At 42.4% G+C, this 24,264-nt stretch overlaps 2 protein-coding genes across 2 annotated transcripts in view; one reads left to right on the top strand and one right to left on the bottom strand.

Moving 5' to 3' along the window:
• Nucleotides 1-5,241, bottom strand: part of MLANA (melan-A) — a 33,874-nt gene extending 28,633 nt beyond the window's left edge. Inside the window, exon 1 of the mRNA XM_030567875.1 lies at nt 5,173-5,241. The gene's annotated coding sequence lies outside the window, so the exon portion shown is untranslated. The remainder of the gene's footprint in view (nt 1-5,172) is intronic.
• Nucleotides 5,179-24,264, top strand: part of ERMP1 (endoplasmic reticulum metallopeptidase 1) — a 43,833-nt gene continuing 24,747 nt past the window's right edge. The window contains 4 exon segments of the mRNA XM_030567880.1: nt 5,179-5,547; nt 8,466-8,767; nt 18,867-18,994; nt 20,265-20,370. Coding sequence (XP_030423740.1) covers nt 5,261-5,547; nt 8,466-8,767; nt 18,867-18,994; nt 20,265-20,370 — 823 coding nt within the window. The 5' untranslated portion in view covers nt 5,179-5,260.

Below are 24,264 nucleotides of genomic sequence, written 5' to 3'. Positions count from 1 at the left end.
GCAGTTGCAATCCCTCCCAGTTTGGTATCGTCCGCAAACTTAATGAGCGTACTTTCTATGCCAACATCTAAATCGTTGATGAAGATATTGAACAGAACCGGTCCCAAAACAGACCCCTGCTGAACCCCACTTGTTATACCTTTCCAGCAGGATTGGGAGCCATTAACAACTACTCTCTGAGTACGGTTATCCAGCCAGTTATGCACCCACCTTATAGTAGCCCCATCTCACTTGTACTTTCCTAGTTTATCTATAAGAATATCATGCGAGACTGTATCAAATGCCTTACTAAAGTCTAGGTATATCACATCCTTCTCCCTTATCCACAAGGCTCATTATCCTATCAAAGAACGCTATCAGATTAGTTTGACACGATTTGTTCTTTACAATTCCATGCTGGCTATTCCCTATCACCTTACCACCTTCCAATGATGTTTGCAGATGATTTCTTTGATTACCTGCTCCATTATCTTCCCTGGCACAGAAGTTAAACTAACTGGTCTGTAGTTTCCTGGGTTGTTTTTATTTCCCTTTTTATAGATTGGCACTATATTTGCCCCCTTCCAGTCTTCTGCAATCTCCCCCGTCTCCCATGATTTCCCAAAGATAATAGCTAGAGGCTCAGATACCTCTTCTATTAACTCCTTGAGTATTCTAGGATGCATTTCATCAGGCCCTGGTGACTTGCAGGCATCTAACTTTTCTAAGTGATTTTTTACTTGCTCTTTCCTTATTTTCTCTTCTAAACCTACCCTCTTCCCGTAAGCATTCACTATACTAGACATTCCTTCCGACTTCTCAGTGAAGACTGAAACAAAGAAGTCATTAAGCATCTCTGCCATTTCCAAGTCTCCTGTTACTGTTTCCCCCTCCTCATTGAGCAGTGGGCCTACCCTGTCCTTAGTCTTCCTCTTGCTTCTAATGTATTGATAAAATGTCTTCGTTTCCCTTTATTCCCATAGCTAGTTTGAGTTCATTTTGTGCCTTTGCTTTTCTAATCTTGCCTCTGCATTCCTGTGTTATTTGCCTATATTCATCCTTCATGATCTGACCTAGTTTCCATTTTTTATATGACACCTTTTTATTTTGTAGGTCACGCAAGATCTCAAGGGTAAGCCAAGGTGGTCTTTTGCCACATTTTCTATCTTTCCTAACCATCGGAATAACTTGCTTTTGGGCCCTTAATAGTGTCCCTTTGAAAAACTGCCAACTTTCCTCAGTTGTTTTTCCCCTCAGTCTTAATTCCCATGGGACCTTACCTATCAGCTCTCTGAGCTTACCAAAATCCGCCTTCCTGAAATCCATTGTCTCTATTCTGCTGTACTCCCTTCTACCCTTCCTTAGAATTGCAAATTCTATGATTTCATGATCACTTTCACCCAAGCTTCCTTCTACTTTCAAATTCTCAACAAGTTCCTTCCTATTTGTTAAAATCAAATTTAGAACAGCTTCCCCCCTAGTAGCTTTTTCAACTTTCTGAAATAAAAAGTTGTCTGCAATGCAGTCCAGGAACTTATTGGATAGTCTGTGCCCCACGGTGTTATTTTCCCAGCATATATCTGGAAGTTTTAATTGACAGAATAATAAAATGTATGCAGTATTGGTGTTGTTTTGGTCCAAAGATAGTAGAGACACAAGGTGGATGAGGTAATATCTTCCATTGGACCAACAGAAGATGGTCCAAAATACAATATTATCTTACCCACCTTGTCTGTTAGAATAATAAAACAGAACTTTGGCCTACAAAGCATGCTGTCAACACTGATAGGTCTCAGATTTGCTTCTAGCCTGGAAAATAAATATTTTTGGTTTCCAAATTCCCCAATAATAAAAAGTCCAAACAAACCCCAAATGACTTTTTTTTTTAAAAGAGCTGAAACAATATTAAAATTCTGATCCTCAAACTGAGGGTCCCTCGAATATAATAAACGTGGGACAGTGGGTTGCTTGCATTTCTACTCTTCCTGCTGCCTCAGTTCCACTGAGCTGCAGGAGATTCAAATTTTTCACCTATTTCAGTCCCTTGCCCATTTACAAAATGAATGGGACTAGTTTTACTTGATTAGGGACCACAGAATTTGCCATGAAGCCAGCAAGCAGGGTAGGAGGAGGAAGTGAGATTCCTTTTTTCTTTTCTCATCTTTTAAAAAGATTTCATACCATCTACCATGTCAAGAATGTAGGACCTGTCTCTACAACCCTTATTCACTAGAGTAGTTCCTTGAATAATCATTAAATTCAAGTGATTCTGCTCTTGGGGAAGAATGGGCTTCTATTGGATTACTCAGGTAAGTAAGGGATGAGGAACCAGGCTCTTATTTTGTAAATTAGTCTCTGGAATGGTGGGCACAATGCTTTGGCATTGCTGGCATTATAGGTCAGGTAAAAATAAAGGACATGGGGCCCAGTCCTGAAGTCCTTACTTAGGTAAAACACCAAATGACTTCAAAAACTGAGTAAAGACTTCACTGAAGTGATGTGGATTTACACCAGCTGAAGATCTGGCCCCATATATTTTAAAAAACATTTTTCCTGACTTATGTTACTGACACCTTATTATAATGCAGATATTTACACAGATGATTAAACAAAGATTTTTCCATTTTGATTTAATTTCACACTTTTGTTGGTGCAGTTAATTCATTGTAACACAGTATGAGTTGCAAACTTTGTGTGGGAATGATCATATATGCTTAGTTTAAGGAAAATCCTGTTACCATTGTTGTTTTTTTTTAACAATGGAAATTTTCCCAGTAATTTTCTTTTCAATCAAACTTGTTTTTATGGAAACTAATTTTTGTCCCCATAGTGTTCCCTTGTGGGGGTGGGGGAGGTGGGGTTGGGGGCAGAGAGAGAACAAATAAGGAACAAATGGAAAGAATAAAGCAAGAAATGCACTAACTCCAGCACTATGCCAGGAGGCCTTTAAAAAAAAAATTGTGTAGTGACAGACTGCAGTGAAATTTATAAACATACTCTTAACTTCAACATGTGAATTGCATCAGGTAAAAAGAGACTGCATTAGAATACGGAAACTTACAAAAAAACACCTTAAGTTTGTTGGGAATGTAGTCACTTCATTTCAACCTGTCCCGTCTCTTTCAGGCCTGTTTGTTTAGCCAAGAGATATCACAACTGCTGATTCTATGACTCAGGGCTTGTCTACATCACAAAGGGTATGTCTACATCTACAATTTTGCAGCGCTGGTTGTTACAGCTGTATTAGTACAGCTGTATAGGGCCAGCGCTGCAGAGTGGCCACACTTACAGCAACCAGCGCTGCAAGTGGTGTTAGATGTGGCCACACTGCAGCGCTGTTGGGCAGCTTCAAGGGGGGTTCGGGGAACGCGAGAGCAAACCGGGGAAGGAGACCAGCTTCGCCGCGGTTTGCTCTCGCGTTCCCCGACCCCCCCTGCAAACCGCAGGGAAGGAGACCTGCTTGCTCGGGGGTTCGGGGAACGCGAGAGCAAACCCGGGAAGGAGACCTGCTTGATTAGCAGAGGCTTCCTCAGGTATGCTGGGATACCTGCTTATTCCACGGAGGTCAAGAAAAGCGCTGGTAAGTACGGCCAGCGCTGCAAACAGGGAGTTGCAGCGCTGGTGATGCCCTGCAGATGTGTACACCTCCTAAGTTGCAGCGCTGTAACCCCCTCACCAGCGCTGCAACTTTGGGCTTGTCTATATCACAAAGTTGCAGCGCTGGTGAGGGGGTTACAGCGCTGCAACTTAGGAGGTGTACACATTTGCACGGCATCACCAGCGCTGCAACTCCCTGTTTGCAGCGCTGGCCGTACTCCTGTTTTGTCTCGGGTGTAGAGGATCCAGCGCTGGTGATCCAGCGCTGGTAATCAAGTGTAGACACTTACCAGCGCTTTTCTTGACCTCCGTGGAATAAGCAGGTATCCCAGCATACCTGAGGAAGCCTCTGCTAATCAAGCAGGTCTCCTTCCGCGGTTTGCTCTCGTGTTCCCCTAACCCCCGAGCAAGCAGGTCTCCTTCCCTGCGGTTTGTTCTCGCGTTCCCCGAACCCCCGTGCAAGCAGGTCTCCTTCCCTGCGGTTTGCAGGGGGGTTCGGGGAACGCGAGAGCAAACCGCGGCGAAGCTGGTCTCCTTCCCCGGTTTGCTCTCGCGTTCCCCGAACCCCCCTTGAAGCCGCCCAACAGTGCTGCAGTGTGGCCACATCTAACACCACTTGCAGCGCTGGTTGCTGTAAGTGTGGCCACTCTGCAGCGCTGGCCCTATACAGCTGTACTAATACAGCTGTAACAACCAGCGCTGCAAAATTGTAGATGTAGACATACCCTCAGATGGAAAAACATACAAGCAGGGAGGAAAGAAGATAGAAGTGCTTAGATTTTCTCCCTCTGGGGCTTATTCAGGTCTGTCAAATTTTGGACCAATTGATTATATATTTATTTACTAATCCAAGTTTAGGGTGCCTTGCACAGATCAAATGCATCTTAGACTAAATTGAAGTAGCAAATCTCTAAAAGAAATAAAATCAGTTAAAGAACAGAGCCAAGGAAGCTGACAAAGATGGAATAGCAGTGACCATCAAGGCAAACCATTTGACAAAAGGTATTTGATACTAATACAGGAGATGCCAGAAACATGAGCGAGGGCCCCAAATGGTAAAGGAATAGCTAATTGGAAGAGAAGAGTCTTTCAACGTGTGCTAAAAAGACAGCTAGTGACGATGCCTGGTGGGCCAGTTCTGCAAGGGGGTTTTGTGGCAGAGGCCAGGGCTCTACCCTAGGAGAGACTTGCCCGGCTGTGGTCCTGATTGTGTCAGCCAGGGACCCAGTCTCAGACCAAGAAGCACGTAGGGGCTGAATTTCAGAGGTGCTGGTTATCTGCAACTTCCAGCTGAAGTTATGAATGACCAGCACGTCTGAAAATTGGCCTCTCTCGACCTAGTTTATGATGGGCTCAACAGACGACTAGTAAGACTCTTGTGCTGTATTCGTTGGCCGCCAGGCAAGAACATACTGACCAGAACTGAGCTGGGGGCGTGAACTAAGCCGGCCTTTGCTTTCCTGGCAGCCGGGAGTGCCACAGGCAGGGCCCAGGGCTTCCGGGGTGGGGGGAGGGGGAATGGCTGCCGGTGTCTCCCCATGTGACTCCTTGGAAGCCGGCACCTCCCCCGCGAAACCCAGGTGGGGCGGCACTCACCGAGGTGGTTTGACCCTTCTCCGGCCCCGTAGCATTCTTGCAGAGCGCGTCCGCGCAGGCTGCCGGGCAGTGCCGGTTCGGTCTCTCTATGGAGCGGGGTGCGGCGGTGGCCGTGAGGCGGCTCCGCACCGCTGGCGGAGAGCGGGAGCCCCGGGCTCCGCAGCCCCCGCCGTTGCCGGGGCGCGGGGAGGCGGACCCAGGTGGGAAGAAGCGGGACTGCCCCGCCGGCGGCTCCGGGTGGCGGCTGCTGCCTGAGGCCCGGGGCGCGCTGCTGGTGCTGCTCTACCTGCTGGCGCTGCGGGCCCTGGTGCAGCTCTCCCTGCGGCAGCTGCTGCGCCGGCCAGGGCCGCGGGACTTCAGCGCCCCCCGGGCCAGGTACGGGCAGCGCCTGCGACTCCCTCTCCCCTCATGTTCCTCCCAGCGCCCCCTCGCCGCAGCCTCCTCCTCCCGCCCGCTTCCCCCCAGCGCCTCGACATTCCCCGGGCCAGATACCGACAGCGCAGCGACCCCTCCAGGCCCCTCTCCCGCCTCCCCATCCTGCCTCCCCATGTCCCCTCATCCCGCCCCCGTCCTTCTCAGTGCCCCTACACACCTCGCCCTTCCCAGCGCCCCCTCTTCCCGTCCCGCACCTCAGTGCCCCGCCCCCCTTCATCCTGCCCCCGGACCTCCCCATCTCACTCCTGGGGCAGGTACTGGCCAAGTGGGCCAGCTGTCTGATTGCAGTGGAAGAGTCAAGCTAGGTGTGATCTCTCTCGCACATCATCCCCATCCCCACCACAAGGATTCTGCCCCCACTGACTTCTGTGCTGTCCAAATGCTTTCACAGAGTTTTCAGAGAGTAGCTAATTAAACGTGCAATAGAACCTCAGAATTACAAACATCTTAGGATTGGAGGCTGTCTGTTCCTAACTGTGGGCAAAACATTAGGGTTCTTTTAAAAGGTTACAACTGAACATTGTATTAAGTCAACTTTGAAACTTTAGTATGACTCTGCTGCTGCCTGATTGCATACTTCCGGTTCCAAATGATGTGCGTGGTTGACTGGTCATTGTGTAACTGGTGTTTGTAACTTGACGGTCTACTGTACAATTCTGTTGATGAAACACAGGGACTTGAATCCATTTCTCTTAGCTGTGTTGGCTGTATATGGCTAACAGGACTAAAAAGCAGTAAAAGTTTACTTTTTGCCACTGAGCAGATTTAATTTTGAGAAAACAAAAGGAAAATATCTAATTGCTATTTTTTTATTTATCAGTTTTCAGAGTGGAGCTCTGCTTTGAGCCCTGATTGTACCAGGCATTGTACAAACACAGAGACATGTGTGTTGCCCTGAAGAATTATAATTCTGGGAAAATGGGAGGGTGTTGCTCTCAGTTTTCTTCATGAAAAACATTAATTTCTGGAACTCCCCCCTTGGTCTGTCAGAGCCTAAAATTGTTAACTTTTCTGCCACTCAGCAAAGTCTGTGTAAGCTTATAGTGGCATAGCTGTCCTGATGTAGCTGTGTTGCTGTAAGACTGCTTGTGTAGACTCTCTGTGATGGTCGAGAGCTCTCCTGTCAACATAACAAAACCATCTCAACGAATGGCGGTAGCTATGTCCTTCAGAGAAGCTTTCCTGCTGACACAGCGCTGTGCACACCACCACCTATGTCAGCAAAACTTATGTCGCTTAGGGGTTTGTTTTTCACATCGGTGAGCGACATAAGTTTTGCTGACATAAGTGGTAGTGTAGATATGGCCATTCTCTGTCTATTAGCCCTGGTCCCAATATCTACACTACTGTTGTTTTTACCCATGTTAGCTAAATTAAATTTAGCGTGGGTATGGCTGCCTGTACTAACACCTTCACTTGCAGTGTAGACATACTCTGGGGAGAAAAAGAGCTAAATATTTAAGAGCTGTGGTTTCCTTTTAGCTTTCTCATAGGTTTTATTTTTGTGGTGAATAAATATTGTGTTAACGTTTGGGTCGGGGATGGGCAAACTTTTTGGCCTGAGGGCTGCATCAGGTTTTGTAAATTGTATGGAGGGCCGGTTAGGGGAGGGGGTCATGGCCTGGCTCCAACCTCCTATCTGCCCCCCTCCCCTGGGACTCCTGCCCTATTCAACGCCCCCGTTCCCTGATGGCCCCTCTGGGACCCCTGCCCCATCCACACATCCCCGCTCCCTGTCCCTGGACCCCTGCCGCCCCATCCAACCCCGCCTCTCATTCCTGATGGCCCCCCTCGGACTCCTACCCCATCCAACCACCCCTTCTCCCTGTCCCCTGACTTCCCCCAGAACCTCTGCTGCCCCTTCCTGACTGCCCCCTGGTACTTTTGCCCCCATTCAACCCTCTATTTCCCCCTGACCACCATCCACACTCCCAGCCACCACCCCGAACTCTCCTGCTCTCTATCCAACCCCTCTGCTTCCCTCCCACTTACTGCGCTGACTGGAGCACCGGTGGCTGCCGGCGCTACAGCCGTGCTGCCTGTCTGGAGCTGGGCCATGCTGTCACCGCCGCCACCACGCAGCACAGAGGGTCAGGCCAGGCCTCAGGAGCTCACATCCCCGCTGCCCAGAGCTTTGCACCATGGGTGGAGCGAGCGAGCTGAGGCTGTGGGGAGAGGGAACAGTGAGGATGGGGCCGGGGGCTAGTCTCCTGGTCCAGGAGCTCGAGGACCAGGCAGGATGGTCCCGTGGGCCGGATGTGGCCCATGGGCCATAGTTTGCCTATCCCTGGTTTGGGTGATCAAATTGTGTATTCTTTTGGTGTTTGTTTGGGAAAGGTGGTTGACAAACTGAAATAAATATAAAATAAATCTGTTATTTGGCTCCTTGTAAATCTTACTAAGAATGTGCTTGTTCAGACCTGCGGGGGATGAGGTTGAGGGGTGTGATATATATGCATCAAAAGCAAAGAACTTACTTGACAGTTTGCTCTCTCTTCATGCTTTTTCTATGCAGATATTCACTGCTGATATTCTTATTTTGAAAGATAAAATAAGTGGATTGTCATATTGTCACACAGAAAGGGGGTGTTTAGTGCTGTCTCACTTCTCCCTGGTTCTGGTAGGCAACATGGCACTGAGCAAAAGGCTGTGTACTCAGATCTTTGACCTTAATAGCATTAGGAATTTTAGCAGTGTTCAGATGCAGTACATGCTAGGTGATTTAAGCTTCTTCTGCTTAGCTTATGGAGTGGAAGGGTGTCTGAAAATGTACAAATTGTGGCCAAGTTGCATATTGAATACATCTGTTACTTAACAAAGAGAACTGCATTGTTAATACTTCAATTTATCTCTTGTAGGGAATATCTTGAAAATATAACAGCAGTTGGTCCCAGGACAGTTGGAAGTCCAGAAAATGAAATTCTCACAGTTAACTACCTCTTAAGACAAATTAAGGCAATTGAAAGCGAAAGCAGTGATGCACACAAGATTTCTGTAGATATACAGAGGCCAACAGGCTCCTTCAGCATTGACTTCTTAGGTGGCTTTACCAGTTACTATGCAAATATAACTAATGTTGTGGTTAAGTTGGAGCCCAAAAGTGGAGCTAAGCATGCTGTGCTATCCAATTGTCACTTTGACTCTGTACCAAATACTCCAGGTATGTGCATGTCTTTGTTGAACTTTTGTTGTCTTAATATGACAACTTCTACCTTTTGGATTCTAAAAGTTTTTCGTAATGAAGAGTAAGCAGTTTCTGTTTTGTTAGAGCTTTTGGTGTTCTTTATAATGCTTTTTACAGCCGTATAGTAATAGGAGTTGCTTGTGGACAAAGTGATGCATATTACATAAGCAACAGAACTGTTTTCGTGCAAGGAATTTGTTCTAATTTTTTTTACACACAATGTCTTTTACATCCACTTATAAGAGGACTAGCCATGTCGAAGAGTATCTCATGCTTGCAACAAATTACACAAAACATTTAGGGTGAAATTGTGACCCATTGCAGTTAATCAGGCCAGGATTTCATCCTTGGTCTTTGACATGAAACCAAGAGTATTTTCCTGCCTGTGAATTCTGGAAAGTGTATTTACATCTAAATTTCTCATATTCCTCTGCATACTCCTCTGCATCGTGCATTTTACTTACTTGGCCCAGATCCTTCAATGTTACTTTCCACTGATTCAAATTGACTCTTGTTATCCAAATGGTGGCTTGATATACTAGATATTTTTATATTTTTTAATTAATAAAGTCTGTATTTTATACAAATGTGTTAAATAATGTGATTTGGTCCTGGTGGTGGCTAAGCTTCAACTGCAAGGGCTATAACATTTCTAAGTGGAGGCTGTTTCCCTCCTAAAATCAAATCAAATTTTGTTTGCAGCAGCATGTAATCAAACTATAGTTATTATTTTACTACCAAGTCTACTGTGACTCAGCAGGCAAAATGAATTGTTTGTTTTTACTTTGAGAAACCTGCCTGCAGACTATAACTTCCAAGCTCTATTCAGCCTCTTAAAATCAAATCAGAATATCTTGCAGCCTTTGCTGGTGGTAAATTTGCATGTCTCTTTAACAGTGGCTAGACATCCTACTCTGACTTGACTGGAAAATTAAACTCTTCCATACCTTCAGACAAAGAGATACTTACAGATGAAGCAGGATTCCTATCTATGGAAAAACTGCCACCCAGTCTCTTCTCTCACTAGTCACCACAGATCTTTAATCAGAGGACTGAGAGATAATGCCTATAAACTATGGGTTGGCCTTAAGCCTGCTTAGCTTGACCATGGTGGTCAGAGGAAATGCTTCAAAGACACACTGAAAGTATCTCAAGACAACTGACATGGACATCACAAGCTGGGAGGAACAAGCTACCAACTGACCTCAGTGGCACCACATCCTCCATCAGGCAGTAGCTTGCTTCCAGGAGAAGCACCTTGCCCTTGAAGCCGAAAAGAAAGAGAGAGAGAGAGAAGGAAAACGAAAGACCTTTCTCCCAGCAGGCAGCTGACCTGCCAGGAAATGTCTGTACCTACTGAAGACAGATCTGTGGTTCCAGGCTCGTACTTCTGAGTCATCTCAGGACTCATATGTAAATCCGTGGTAGAGATCATCCTCGAATCAAGGGATTGCCAGTTATGATGCTTAGCAGTGTACTTCTTTCCGGCCCTCTTCTCTCAAGTCATTACTCATGTGGCTGTTCCCTGCTAGGCTGATTACCCTTTCCACTTGCAGGAAACTCAGAGCTAAGCAGAGCAAATGGAACTTTCTCCTTGCCTCTTTTCTACGTTCTCACTGAACTTCCTCTTAGATTGGTAGTTCAGTGCTGCTGTTCCTGGTTTCACTCAGCCTACCTAAGCCGCCTCTGTTGTCCTTATCTGGTAGGCAGAAAACCTGATGCTTTTGTGCATCTGGATGGTGCTCTTACTTGTCAGGGGCTTCTGGGAGGTGAGATTATTTTTCCCAAAGCGAAGGTGGATGTGACATTACCCAGGCTACAGTCTGGACCGTTGGACAGCTGTGTCTCCTTAGTTCTCTAGACTGGGGTGATTTTTACACTGCATTGCTGTCAAACATTCACTCCTGGCCTGCTCACAGCCATCAGCATGCAAATTAACTCCTAACTAAAATCTTGAGCACTCTGACCTGTCACTCATGAATTACATACAGGGCAGCTCCTGCAGATTCCCCCTCCTAGCCTTGTCCCTCCAGAAATGTGTGTCTTATGGCTCAGTACCCTTCTGAACAATACAAGGTCATAGGAAGTCCGTCATTTCATGAAAGGAAAATGATAATGCACAAACCTTGTTATCTCCAATGGAGTTTTCCATACTAATCCAAACACATTGGTTAAGATAAAACAGTAAGATAGGTGTAGACAGATTTTAAGTGATTACAAGTGATGATGCATAAATTTCAGGATTAGTTACAAAAAAAAAAGCAAAATGCAAGCTAATACCTAACCTAACAAGCTAAGTGAACTTAAAAGCAAATGGTTTTCTCTCACCATATGCTGCAGTAAATTTTACAGGCTGGATTTCCTTTCAGACTGGGACTCCTCCCTCTTATTTCAGTGTCCTTCAGGTATTCTTTAATGTCACGAGCAGAAGATTGGAGAAGTGAGTTGAAGACTGCTGTCTCACATTCTTATGCCCCCCTCCCCTCTGTGAGGGCTACACCTTGCTGGAGTGCAGGCGATAAGCAAACTTTTGTGGATGTGAGGTTTGAACCATTCTTATGATGCAATATATGTTTCTTATTCACACCTTCCCTCTGCTGCAGAATGGGACTTAGGCAGGTGATAGCTTTTGAATGCCAGTGTGTCTTTGTCTCTGAAAAAACTGGTTTATGGGCTCTACCCAGAGTCACAACATATTTCAGTAACAATCATACAGCAGAATCTTTTAACTTCACTTATGGTGTTGCTGCACATATTTCACCAGGATAATGACATTCAACAGATTCTGACTTTTCAAATGAAACCTCACAAGACATACTTTATACAAAGTTTATCATAGTCTTGTAAAAGTGGTGAACATAATAGTATAGACTGTCAGTGGATGAATATGGTTGCCAGAAAAGTAGTCCTGGCCTTATGGACATAAAGTCCATGAAAAAGTAATGATTTTTTTCTTCAGACTTACTTATGGGTTCAGGGTTTGGAGTGTACCTATCACTGACCTGCAGAGGGACAGTAGAGTCTGTCTAGGCTGAGTGGGGAGTACTTGTGTGGCCAATGGAATTAGGAAGCTGAGACATGGCTGCACAGATAAGACTTCCTCACAGCTGTGGTAGTAAGCTGCCTCACAACCTTGGTTACCCTTGGGAAATGTCACAGTTCTGTGCTTAAATCGGCTGTGAGGAGTGGCTTGGTGGAGGGGGAAACTGCATAGTTCCATTCTGTCATAACTCCTATTGTGGACCAGACTGTGCATGCACCATTCTCATAGAGTGACTGAGCATGTTCCTTCCAGCCTAGGGGTACAGGCATGAAGCTGGGCTTTCCCTTTAATTGCAAGCTGCTCTGGGCATGGTTAGGGGTGGGCACTGGAACTTGAGAGCAGCCTCTCTTGTGCTCTCAGTGACTTCCCTGCTGACCCTAAGGCAGTATAGCGTAGGGAAGCTATCTGACCTGAAATCTGGAGCTGGGGGAGGGAAAGCAGATGGGGACAAGGAGTCTGGGAAAGTGGAGGTGGAGAGAACTGGGGAGGGAAATGTGAGGTAATGTGGGACTGGGAGCCAGATAGCTGGAGAGGAGGATCACAGAGGTTGCAGGGAGGGATAGCTCAGTAGTTTGAGCATTGGCCTGCTAAACCCAGGGTTGTGAGTTCAGTCCTTGAGGGGGGCCACTTAGGGATATGGGGCAAAATCAGTACTTAGTCCTGCTAGTGAAGGCAGGGGGCTGGACTCAGTGACCTGTCAGGGTCCCTTCCAGTTCTATGAGATAGGTATATCTCCATTTTATTATTATTATTATTTATTTGACTAAGAGCTGTGGGGACATTGGAGCAAAGAGCCCAGGCGGGTATGTGTGAGAGGGAAACTGAGACTGGATGAGAAGCCCAGGCAGTGAAACTAGGATTAGGAGCAAGTGTTGGCAGAGAAGGGAGACATCATACAAGATGCAGAAGTGGGACAAAGACTAGGACTGGCTGGGCAAGGAGACTGGTACTGGGTAGTGAAGGAGAATGGGACTGGGACAAAGCTTTGGGGGAGGGGAGGAGGAAGAGGTATGACAGGGACAGGTTGGAGGGGATGGAGCAGAAGGATCAAGTTTGGAGAGAATGGGCAGAAGAGCCTGTGTTCACTCAAGCACACACCCCTCCAGAACATGAAAAGAAGCTTGAGATCCCAGAGCTTTGCTGTTCCTATGCCATCAACAAATACCTGTGAAAACCAGTGGCAGGGTGTGTCTCACCTGCCTCTACTGTTGGTCCACAAAGACTATGATGATCTACCACTGCTATCAATCACTCCATTAGCTCAAGGGGAAGCTGTGCAGTAGATTTAGAGGTTCCAGTTCCAAGGAACTATATGGGTGTCAGCATGATACTATATGACAGAATTTCTGCTTTTGCTTTTCTAAAAAATCTAGGAAATTGCAGCACAAAAACCATGTTAAAAGAACATGATTAAAATTGCAAAGTTAACACTCAAAAAGTTAGGAAATGCCAGTGTGACGTTAAGCCCCCATATTCTTCATAGAAATATCATGATATGAATATGGCATAACTAAGATTATGTTTTATGCAAGATGGGTCATGTGAGGAATTTTGAAAGGTTATAATTTACTAAATGTAATTATCCAATTTGTATGTATGTATCATTTCTGTATCTGAAGTTAGGAATATTGACTAGGTAACACTTGCAACTGTGTATAGTTGGGGAACGCTCACCGTACAGTATGCAATCAGCCTGGATGGGCCATTAGGACAGACAGTGGGTCTTTGAAGATGCTGCTCTCCCATCTTCCTGGAGTTCCTTCCTGTGGATGTGGCCATATATTGAACCATGAGGAGACAATAAAATAGTCCCTCTTATACACTGAAATGAGGCTGGAGCACTATGGAAAAGGTAGTATGTAATTAAGGACCATGAATGCATGTTTCTGGCATTTCATACCTTTTGAGTACTTGACTTTGCAACCCTAATGATGTTTTAATGTGTGTTCTTTGTATGTAATTATTTAAATGTTGCTGCATAAATATCTTACAGAATTCTCTTTGGTTTACTTCTGTGAAGGGGCTTATTATTAGTTTTCACCTTGAGTATGCTCTATGTCAGTGGTTCCCAAACTTTTACAACCTGAGAACCCCTTTCATGAAAATACCAAATCTCAGGAGCCACCTCCTAAAAATGAATATTTCCAGCTATTTTCTCCCTTGTCTGAGAATAAATTTATAGAAGCAGTGATCTTAGAAATAATTTGTTTTTTAATGACACGCTTATTACACTCTATTTTTTACGGATCAGAGGGGTAGCCGTGTTAGTATGGAAGTGTAAAAGCAGCAAAAAGTCCTATGGCACCTTATAGACTAACAGACGTATTGGAGCATGAGCTTTCATGGGTGAAGTCTATAAGGTGCCACAGGACTCTTTGCCACTATATATTACATTATTTATCATTACATTATGAAAATGGCAACACTCTTCCAAGATTTCACTTTTGTAGCTGTCATAAACAGATAGCTAAGGGTTAATGTCTCTTTCACCTGAAACACCTGACCAGAAAACCAATCAGGAAACCGGATTTTTTCAACTTTGGGGGGAGGGAAGTGTGTGTCTGAGTCTTTTGTCTGTCTGCCTGTTTCCTCTGAGCTTTGGAGAAGTAGTTCTATTTTCTAGTCTTCTGTTTCTAAGTGTAAGGACAAAGAGATCAGATAGTAAGTTCTATGGTTTCTTTTCTTTGGTATTTGCATGAATATCAGTGCTGGAGTGCTTTGATTTGTATTCTTTTTGAATAAGGCTGTTTATTCAATATTCTTTTAAGCAATTGACCCTGTGTTGTATCATCTAATACAGAGAGCGCATTTGTTTGTATTTTTCTTTCTTTTTATATAAAGCTTTCTTTTAAGACCTGTTGGAGTTTTTCTTTACTTCAGGGAAATTGAGTCTGTACTCACCAGGGAATTGGTGGGAGGAAGAAATCAGGGGAGTTCTGTGTGTTGGATTGCTAGCCTGATTTTGCATTCCCTCTGGGGGAATAGGAAAGTACTTTTGTTCCAGGATTGGGAACGGAGAGGGGGAATCACTCTGCGTAGTTTCACAGAGCTTGTGTCTGTGTATCTCTCCAGGAGCATCTGGAGGGGGGAAGGGAAAAAGGATTATTTCCCTTTGTTGTGAGACTCAAGGGATTTGGGTCTTGGGGTCCCCAGGGAAGGTTTTTCAGTGGGACCAGAGTGCCCCAAAACACTCTAATTTTTTGGGTGGTGGCAGCAGTACCAGGTCCAAGCTGGTAACTAAGCTTGGAGGTTTTCATGCTAACCCCCATATTTTGGACTGCGCTCTCTGTATTAGATGATACAACACAGGGTCAATTGCTTAAAAGAATATTGAATAAACAGCCTTATTCAAAAAGAATACAAATCAAAGCACTCCAGCACTGATATTCATGCAAATACCAAAGAAAAGAAACCATAGAACTTACTATCTGATCTCTTTGTCCTTACACTTAGAAACAGAAGACTAGAAAATAGAACTACTTCTCCAAAGCTCAGAGGAAACAGGCAGACAGACAAAAGACTCAGACACACACTTCCCTCCCCCCAAAGTTGAAAAAATCCGGTTTCCTGATTGGTTTTCTGGTCAGGTGTTTCAGGTGAAAGAGACATTAACCCTTAGCTATCTGTTTATGACAGTAGCTCATATCACTTCAATAAAGCCTGTTATAGGACAAGGCTACTACATGTTTCATCAAGGAGTACCAGACATGAACCAGCATGAAGCCAATTCAAATAAAGAGGTCCTTCCACAAGCATTTGAATCTTGAGCAGCCTAGGCAAACAATGCACAACTATACCAAAGCTTAAACTTGTTCTTCATAATAATTTAAAAAACACTTGCAGCCTATTTAATTTTAGAAACAGCAACAAATATCCACCTCCCTTTCCATTTCTCATAAGGAGTCTTAAAAGTTAAATGGATGTGCTTGCTTTGATCTGCATAGCTCTTGGAAGTCTAGAACCACTGGAGAAAGATAAAGTCTCAGGTCTGATTTGGCACTGAGTCTGCTTCTGTATTCAGTTTTCAGATGTGCATATGAGGAAAATGCTTTCTCGCATAAGTATGTTGAAAACAGTAACAAAACTATAGTAGCTTTTTCTGCTAGCAGGGGGTACTTGTTTCTTAAATTCATCCAAAAGTTGATCAGTTACAGACTTCTAAAACTCCTTTTCAGTTTGTAATCACGGGAGATCTCAATCAGTTTCTCTTTTTCATCAGTGCTCAATATCGGCATTGAGAAAGTGGTATCATCAAAGGAGTTGCAAATCTAATTATCGCCTGACATAGCTGAAAAGTATTTCCTGAATGTTCTGCAAAGTCCTTTTAGGTGTGCAGTTATATTGGTTTTAGTGCACTTATCCAACTGAAGTTTGTTCTGCCAGGAAGTCATGAAGAGTATTGAAACACTCAGTTTGATTGTTTTCCAAACACCTTTCCCAGAACTGCAACTTCTTTTATCATGGATTCAGCTCAGTCTTGCACATTGAAAACTGTTATACTGAGGCCTTGAAGAGACAAATTTAGGTCACTAATGCTCAAGAAAATGTCTGCTAAATAAGCTAGGCTCTGGAGCCAGACATAATTTTCCATACAGCTGTCGAGGCGGAAAGGGTGATTGCTGGAAAAAACAAGGATTTCCATTCTAAGCTCAAACAAGCGCACAAAGATTTTGCCATGTGAGAGCCATCTAACTTTGGTATGGGACAACAGAGAATTGTGTACACGACCCATTTCTTCACAAAGTATGTGAAATATTCTGGAATTTGTTGGCTATGATTTTATGAAATTCACCATTTTCACTGCATTGTTCAGCACTTCCTTCAGTCCATCAAGCATGCGTTTTGCTGCAAGGGCTTGTCTATGGATACTGCAATGAGTCCAAGAGATGTTTTGATGCAACTTTTTTTTGTTTGAGCTACAAATCTCGTCTATTCCCCATCATTGATGTGACCTCATCAGTGCAAATGCCAAAGCAATGAGACCAATCTATTTCCTTTTCTTGAAAATATGCATTAGTCAGATTGAAGATATCTTCTCCAGTTGTCCGTTCTTTCCGTGGTCAGCAAAACAACAAGTTGTCTTCAACCAGACCTTCATTTGCATAATGTACAAACACTAGCAGAATACCTTAGTAACATCAGTTGATTCATCCAATAGTGTATCATAATATGGACTATTTTTCACTCTGTGTACAATTGTGGTTTCTACATTACTTGACATGTCATTAATTTTTCGTGACAAAGGTACTGTGTCATTGGACAAAGGTACTATGTCAATCCTTTTTTCAGCCTTTTCTCTGAACGTGCAATGAACTGTCTTTTATTAATGGACCAATCAAGCTCTCTGCTATGGTATGGGCTTCTGATGCTTTTGCTACTTGTAGCTCACTTGATATGACGTTTCAAGTGCATTTTCATTATCAGTACTTGCGTTGGATACAAAACAGGTAATGTTACTTTTCCACGCGACTAATTTTTGCTTGAAAAAAATCAACATGCTTGACGAGTTGTGCGGGGTCCCTAGTTTCTAAGTTGTGCTGAAGTAGAGAAGGTTTGTGGCTGCTGTTTGCTAGAACATCATCACAAATTATGCACTATGGTTTTGGACATTTTTGATCACCAGTGCATATAAAGCCATATTTTATATAATCGTTGTCATAATTTTCTTTTCTTCATAAGCAACTTTTCAGGACCATCATGATCATTTGACTTAAATTTTCCACACTTCGGACTTGACGAAACATTAGCTGATGTCAGATGTTCATTTTCTCATATCTTTACACTTTCCGTTTTCAGCCACTTGTCCATATTGGGTATACAACAGTTCACATAAAAGTAACACACTGGAACACTAACAAACGAACAACCTAATAAATGAGAAGATTCACTCATGTCTCATTGGAGCAAAACAGCACGCTACAGAGAATGACTAAGTATGAACTAACTGAGGGTCGTTACCGCTGCTTTGGCTACAGTGACCTTGGTTCTGGTTGATTTGGCATGCAAATACTTTTTCTTCCGCCATCGGGGGGGCGGGGCCAGGGTTTAGCCTGACTGGCCCCCCAGGTACAGCTCCCCCTCTGACTTTGCCCCAAATGCTGCTCGACTTCCCCTGTCTGCCAGTGACAGGGTCTCAGCTGCCGCCGGCACGCCTGGGGTCCTGGCTGCTGACCCTGCGCTCCACAGGGCTCGGGCTGCTGGCCCTCCGATCTAGGGTCCCTAGGGACAGCTCTGTGCACCATTACAGATTTTTTTCTGAGAACCCCCTAATACATTTTGCGAACCCCAGTTTGGGAACCACTGCTCTGTCAATGTTTGTTCATGTAAAGATTAAGGATAAACAACCCACTGACTTAAAGATTACTTTACTTGTGCAGCATGGTGACATGCCAAAAGCTAACTCTCATCAGAAGCTGGATTATTACACAAGTGCTTTTAAAATAATACTTGAAACTTCTTATTTTAAGAGAAGAATGAATGTTTGGTCCAGTATTTTAAAACCATTTTACACTGTTTCCTCTAGCACTTTTTTTTGCATAGATTTATCTAATATCGCTGCAGGTACAATTAATATAATTTATTATGAAAATGTCAGAATATAAATATTAAAGGAACACATGACTTTAAATCCGTTCAGTTTACTTTTAACTTTTTTATTTTATTTTATTTTTTTAAATCTTAAATACTGTATCTTTCCCTGAGTCTACTTGGCAGTTTTTGCTTTTAAGTGTTTTTTTTTTGTCATTGCTTTAAAGGACTTGTACAAATATAGGAAACTGATTATGCAAGGGGAAACACTGAAACTTCATTTGTTTGCACATTGTGTATAGTCTGAATAAAATTAGGAATAATACATTTAAAAAAAATCTGTTGTAGTGTTATGACGTGTCACTTGTAATAATATTAGGTTTTCAAAAATGAGGTGGATGGTGTACTCTTTAAATATGTTTGAGTAGTTAAGGGTCAAGTTGAGGGCACAGGTCGTAACCATGTTAAAAATCTCACATTAACTGCTCTGTTCCACTTATTAAGGTGCCAGTGATGATGCTGTTAGTTGCTCAGTGATGCTTGAAATACTGAACACTCTTTCAAAGTCATCTGATCCCTTGCAACATGCTGTCATATTCCTTTTCAATGGCGCAGAAGAAAATATCTTGCAGGTAAGATTAATTAGTATGCTAGATTTATAAAACATGCATAATCAGAACCCTGAATTAAAGATGATTGACAAAGGAAATAATAATTATAGGTATAACTTGTATAACTTGTATTTTAAAAGTCTAAATGTCAGTTACAGATGTTAATCTGCTTTTTAATTATCTGAGGAAAAGCTACTTGCTACTTAAAGTTAATTTTATACCTGAATTATGAATGCTCACAATGTTGCCTTAATGAGTAGGTTCCTCAGTGTTGCAAGTAAGATGCAGCATCATCTGTTGCTCAGCTCAGAGGACTGAGAATCTTCTACTCCCAGCTCTACCTCTCACTGGTGTGCCGTTGAGTTTAAAAAACGGTGTATCATTTAGACTTGCTTTCAGATGGGTGAAACACTTAATATTTGTAAATGTTTTGTTTTCCTATGACAGACATTACAGACTTGCAAATTGATTATTTTATTTGTTTGCTTTAACGTGTCTTTTGTCATGGTTGGGCCATTCATTTCCTCCTTTGCCCTCCCCTGAAAAAGTATTTTAATGCTGTATAACTTTCTGTCGGTGAAAGTTAACAGACCTTGTAACTCTAAAGGCTCATTTACTCTACAGGCATGATTCTTACTTAGATCAAGGTCACTTTTTTACATTATTCTGGAAGTGTAAAGTAGTCTTAGTGTTCAATTTACATTTACACTACAAGTCTAACCATATTAGTGTACTGTTATGGAAGTCTGTGTATTGTTATGTGGTTCTTCATTTATAATTCAGGTGGAACAATTTGGTTAGCAACCCATAGTAGAGAAACTGTTGCATTCATGATAATCAGTAGTAATTAGCTAAATATATTTTATTTTGTTATTACAAAAACAGATTGTAAACTGTGCTAAACTATTGTTTGTAGGCATGTAAGCTCTTTGAGATAAACACTGTGTGTCTGTGTTTGTAAAGGTCCTGGCTGATTGGACTCTCTAGTATGTAATGATATACATATTAAATATTTGGATTCAACATGAAACAGTGAGCATGAACATAAGGGTTTTTGAGGGCATGAAGAAAGAGGAGACATGTTGTGGTGGTGTCATGGATGCAGATGAGTGAATTCTGTTATGTTGATGGCTTCTCTTCTTTGTGCTCTCAAATAAACTTCTGGCTTCACCAGAATGCACCTATGATCTTTCCCTGTCAAAATCTGAATTTTAGGTGCCTCTGTTAGAAAACAATCTCTAGGCTTTGTCTTAAAGATATTTGACCTATATCTTCTTCGCTTCTTGTCAAGGCTAGTCATGGCTTCATTACACAACACCGTTGGGCCGAGTCGATTAGAGCATTTATTAACCTGGAGGCAGCAGGTGTAGGAGGGAAAGAGCTTGTGTTTCAAACAGGTATGATCATGCATTACATTTCCCACTTGTATACATGAGTTGGTTGTGTTTTATTTAGAACAAAAAACAAACTAAAGCTTTCTTATTAGAAACAAACTTCTTAAAGAATATTGAAAATAACCTATGAAGTCGATGATAATACATTTCACACCATGCAAAATCCCCATCATATCCTTATCTTACAGATAACAAACAACTGAACAAGTTTAATTACCCAAAGGCTGTGGCACAAGCAGAGACAGTCATTATGAAGACATGAGGCAACATGTCTTCTTAATGCCAATTTTTTGGTACTTTATTCGATAATGAATTTTAAATGGAATATTGGCATATTGGCTTTAATCTTGGTTTCCTGGCTCTCATCTGTCAACCTTAAATTTTTAATCATAAAATACACTTTGGGATCCTTTAAAATTCCATCTAACTCCTTTTTTTTTTTTTTTTTTTTTTTTTTTTTTTAACATAAAAACTGTTTTATGCTGTGAAATTCACTGGCAGGAAATCCTGTGCAGCACAACTTGGGCTTTAATAGCAGCAGTTGTAGTTCCATTTTGTGTTGAAGTAGTTGGTACCAAACAGATCAGTGGAATGGTGGGATAATCCTGCTGCTGTACTTCCTAACATTTTAAATGAGTGCATTTTGTTTTTTCTGTTGGGAAGCACAGACCTGGTTCTTTCCAGAGCTTTCTGCTGACCACAGCTCTGCAGAAATATAAATGGGCTCGTGATAAATTTCTGTTGTCCTGGTTGAGCTGCAGATTTCCCTCTGCTGCACCAGTTTGTTTATTGCTTCTATGGAAAACTTCAGTAGAGAGTTTTTCAAAACAATGAATTTGACACATTGCTGGAGAAATAATGTGGGAAAGTCTCCCAAACATATCCTTAGGTAGTGGGGAGGAGGGGTCCCAAAGCATTGAAAAGGAGACAGTTAAAACAAAGTCCTAAAATATGAAACATATCAAAATATTCAGGTTCCTGCACTGACACTTATTTTTCCTAAGAATTACTTGATATCTGCCCAAGGAACAATAGAGGCCTTGCTGTGCTTGAGTGCATTAATCCATGCTACTGTGTTGTCATTTTAATGACTATATACATTATAAATGACTCCTGTATATCCAGTTATTACATTAAAGGAGCTCTTGAATTAAGTGTTGGTTAGAGCAGAAGTTCTCAAGCTCTCCAGACCACTGTACCCCTTTCAGGAGTCTGATTTGTCTTGTGTATCCCCAAGCTTCCTCACTTAAAAACTACTTGTTTACAAATTAAGACAAAAATGTTACAGAACACTATTACTGAAAAATTGCTTACTTTCTCATTTTTACCATATAATTATAAAATAAATCAATTGGAATATAAATATTGTACTTACATTTCTATGTAGTATATAGAACAATATAAACAAGTCATTGTCTGTATGAAATTTTAGTTTGTACTGACTCCACTAGTGCTTTTCATGTAGCCTGTTGTAAAACTAGGCAAGTATCTAGATGAGTTGATGTACCTTCTGGAAGACCTCTGCATACCCAGCTTGAAGACCACTGGGGTAGAGTAATGCACCTGAGACAAGAAGTCAGGAATGTCTGAGAACTGATCCCAGTTTTACCAGTGACTCACTATGTTGTCATCACCGTATTAGTTAATCTATTTCTCAGTCAGTGAAGTGGGAGATTAATACTGCTAATACCTCTTCAAGAGTTTTGAGGATTTGGTAGAAGCTTATACATTGCTTTAAAGATCTAAAGTACTAAATGAAGGTTAAATATTACTACCCTTCAGATGAAGTAAGAAATACTCCCTTAGGGGAAAGTGATTTACTTTGTTACGCATTTTCAAACAATTTTGTCTCTTTCTTCCTTTCCAGGTATTACATTGATAATTAAATGCATATAGAGAAATGGTTCTTGAAAAAATGCTTAAGTTAATCTTCTTCTTTGACAATAGTGGTGTTCAAAACAGCATTTAAAAAGTTGTTGACTTGTTTAAACTAATTTAATCTTCTGAAGTGTTGGCCATCAACAAACTTCTGTACTAAGCAGGAAAGTATTTACAAGATCAACAAGCAAAAAGCCAGGTGAATCACTGCAGAAGTACTCTGTGTGCTGGAAGTGGCCAAGAGGGCCCATTGTCACAACCAATGCCATGATTTCAGTATAAGATTATTAGTCTAGTCTGGAGAGACAGAGAGGCATTCTGGAAGGAGTTTTAAAATGAAGAAGGGCATTTCAAAAGAACTTGTGCCATTGTGCCACTAGATCACCCTGTTATGTTACTTCTAAGGAGAGTTAATTGCTCCTGTCACTGTAGATATTCAAACGTGAAATTAGTTCTCAGTCCTCCAGTAGAACGTAATGATAACACCCTAACTGACTTCAATGCGAGCAAGATGTGGCTCTTAAGACTGTTCTGTAGGGAACAGTACTGACTGGAATTGAAAGAGATGGACTGAATGATCTGACAGGGCTCTTCCATTAAGAGTGACATGAGATTTCAGTAAGTGGTGACTATTAACGATGGCATTGACTGTTTCCAGTACATGTTGCTGTGGTGCTAACAGTTTGTAACACAAAGTCAGTGATATGTAGATTTAATTAAAAAATAAATCAAACTCGTAACTGCTTTAAAGAGCTGGCTGAGGGGAAGAGTAGAAAAACATGTCTGTTTCAGTGAATTCTTGAACTTCTCAAAAGCCCTTCTCTCTCTCCCATTTTTTTATCACAGTGAACTACATAGTTGTCTTTTCTCTGTCTTTGAAGCTTGTAATCTTGGCATCTTCTTTGACTGAGCCCTCTCCTTTGACCAACATGTCAAAACCTTGCTGATTCTTCCTATACAGCATCTCCAAGATCCTACATTTCCTCTTTGCTCACACTGCTAAAACTCTAGTCCATGCCGTGATCATCATCTGCCATGATTACTGTTAATACCACCTCTCTGGCACTGAAGCCTGCCGCTTCCCCCACTCAAATCTGTACAGAATGTGGCTGCTAAGATACCCTTCCTGGCTCACTGCTCTGTCAGGCCCATCTGAAGTCCCTTGACTGGCATCTCCTCTTCCAGTGCGTCAAACAAAAACATATTGTCCTTACTTTCAAAATCCTCCACAACTTTCCCCCAACCTACTTAGCCAGGCTGTTATTACAGGATCATCTCTTGGCACCATTCTGCCCATGATGCCAGCCTTGATTACCTGACTGTCCGAGCACTTTCAGGCTTTCTCTCTCGTACTTCATCTTATGAGTGGGGGAAAAAGCTCAGAGTCAAAATCTATAAAGCTGCTTGCCACCTTACCATCGTCAAAACTTGCCTCTTATGTAATGCATACCATAAATTACAGCCTGATAATGGCTAGGAAAGTGGTGAGCTGTAGTCAATGCTACTAAATGGCTAATCGTGCTCATGTGATATTTATCTGTTATCCTGTCTTCCCCATCCTAGCCTGCTTGTTTGTCTCCTCTGCCTGTGATATCATCTTTTTTTTTTTTTTTTTTTTTTTTTAAGAAATCTCATAGGTGGATTGGGGTGGGAACTGTCATTTTTGTACAGTGGCTAGCACCATGGGGCCCAAATTAATTGAGGGGTCTATGTGCTACTGCTATATAAATGTTTGTTGATCAGCAATATGTCCTAAAGAGTTACTTAGATTTATACATTATAAAAAGAGACTGTGTAGTTTTAGGCTCAGATTAGGAAGGATTTTGGTTTGGGGGCAGGAGGAGGCTTTTGTAAAACCTTAATCAAACCATCCTTTCGTCTTGGATTAAAACCTCTCCAGAAAAGTGTGTAGGTCAAACACTACATCAGTGTGCTATTGCACAAGAGTCATAAAGTGAAACTGATTGTAATCAAGTGAGATTTTTATTTTTAAGTTGTGGTAGGGACCACAGTGCTAAA

This window comes from Gopherus evgoodei, chromosome 6, assembly GCF_007399415.2.
Source record: "Gopherus evgoodei ecotype Sinaloan lineage chromosome 6, rGopEvg1_v1.p, whole genome shotgun sequence".
Taxonomy (NCBI): Eukaryota; Metazoa; Chordata; order Testudines; family Testudinidae; genus Gopherus; species Gopherus evgoodei.
This window is presented reverse-complemented; position numbering and strand designations above follow the sequence as displayed.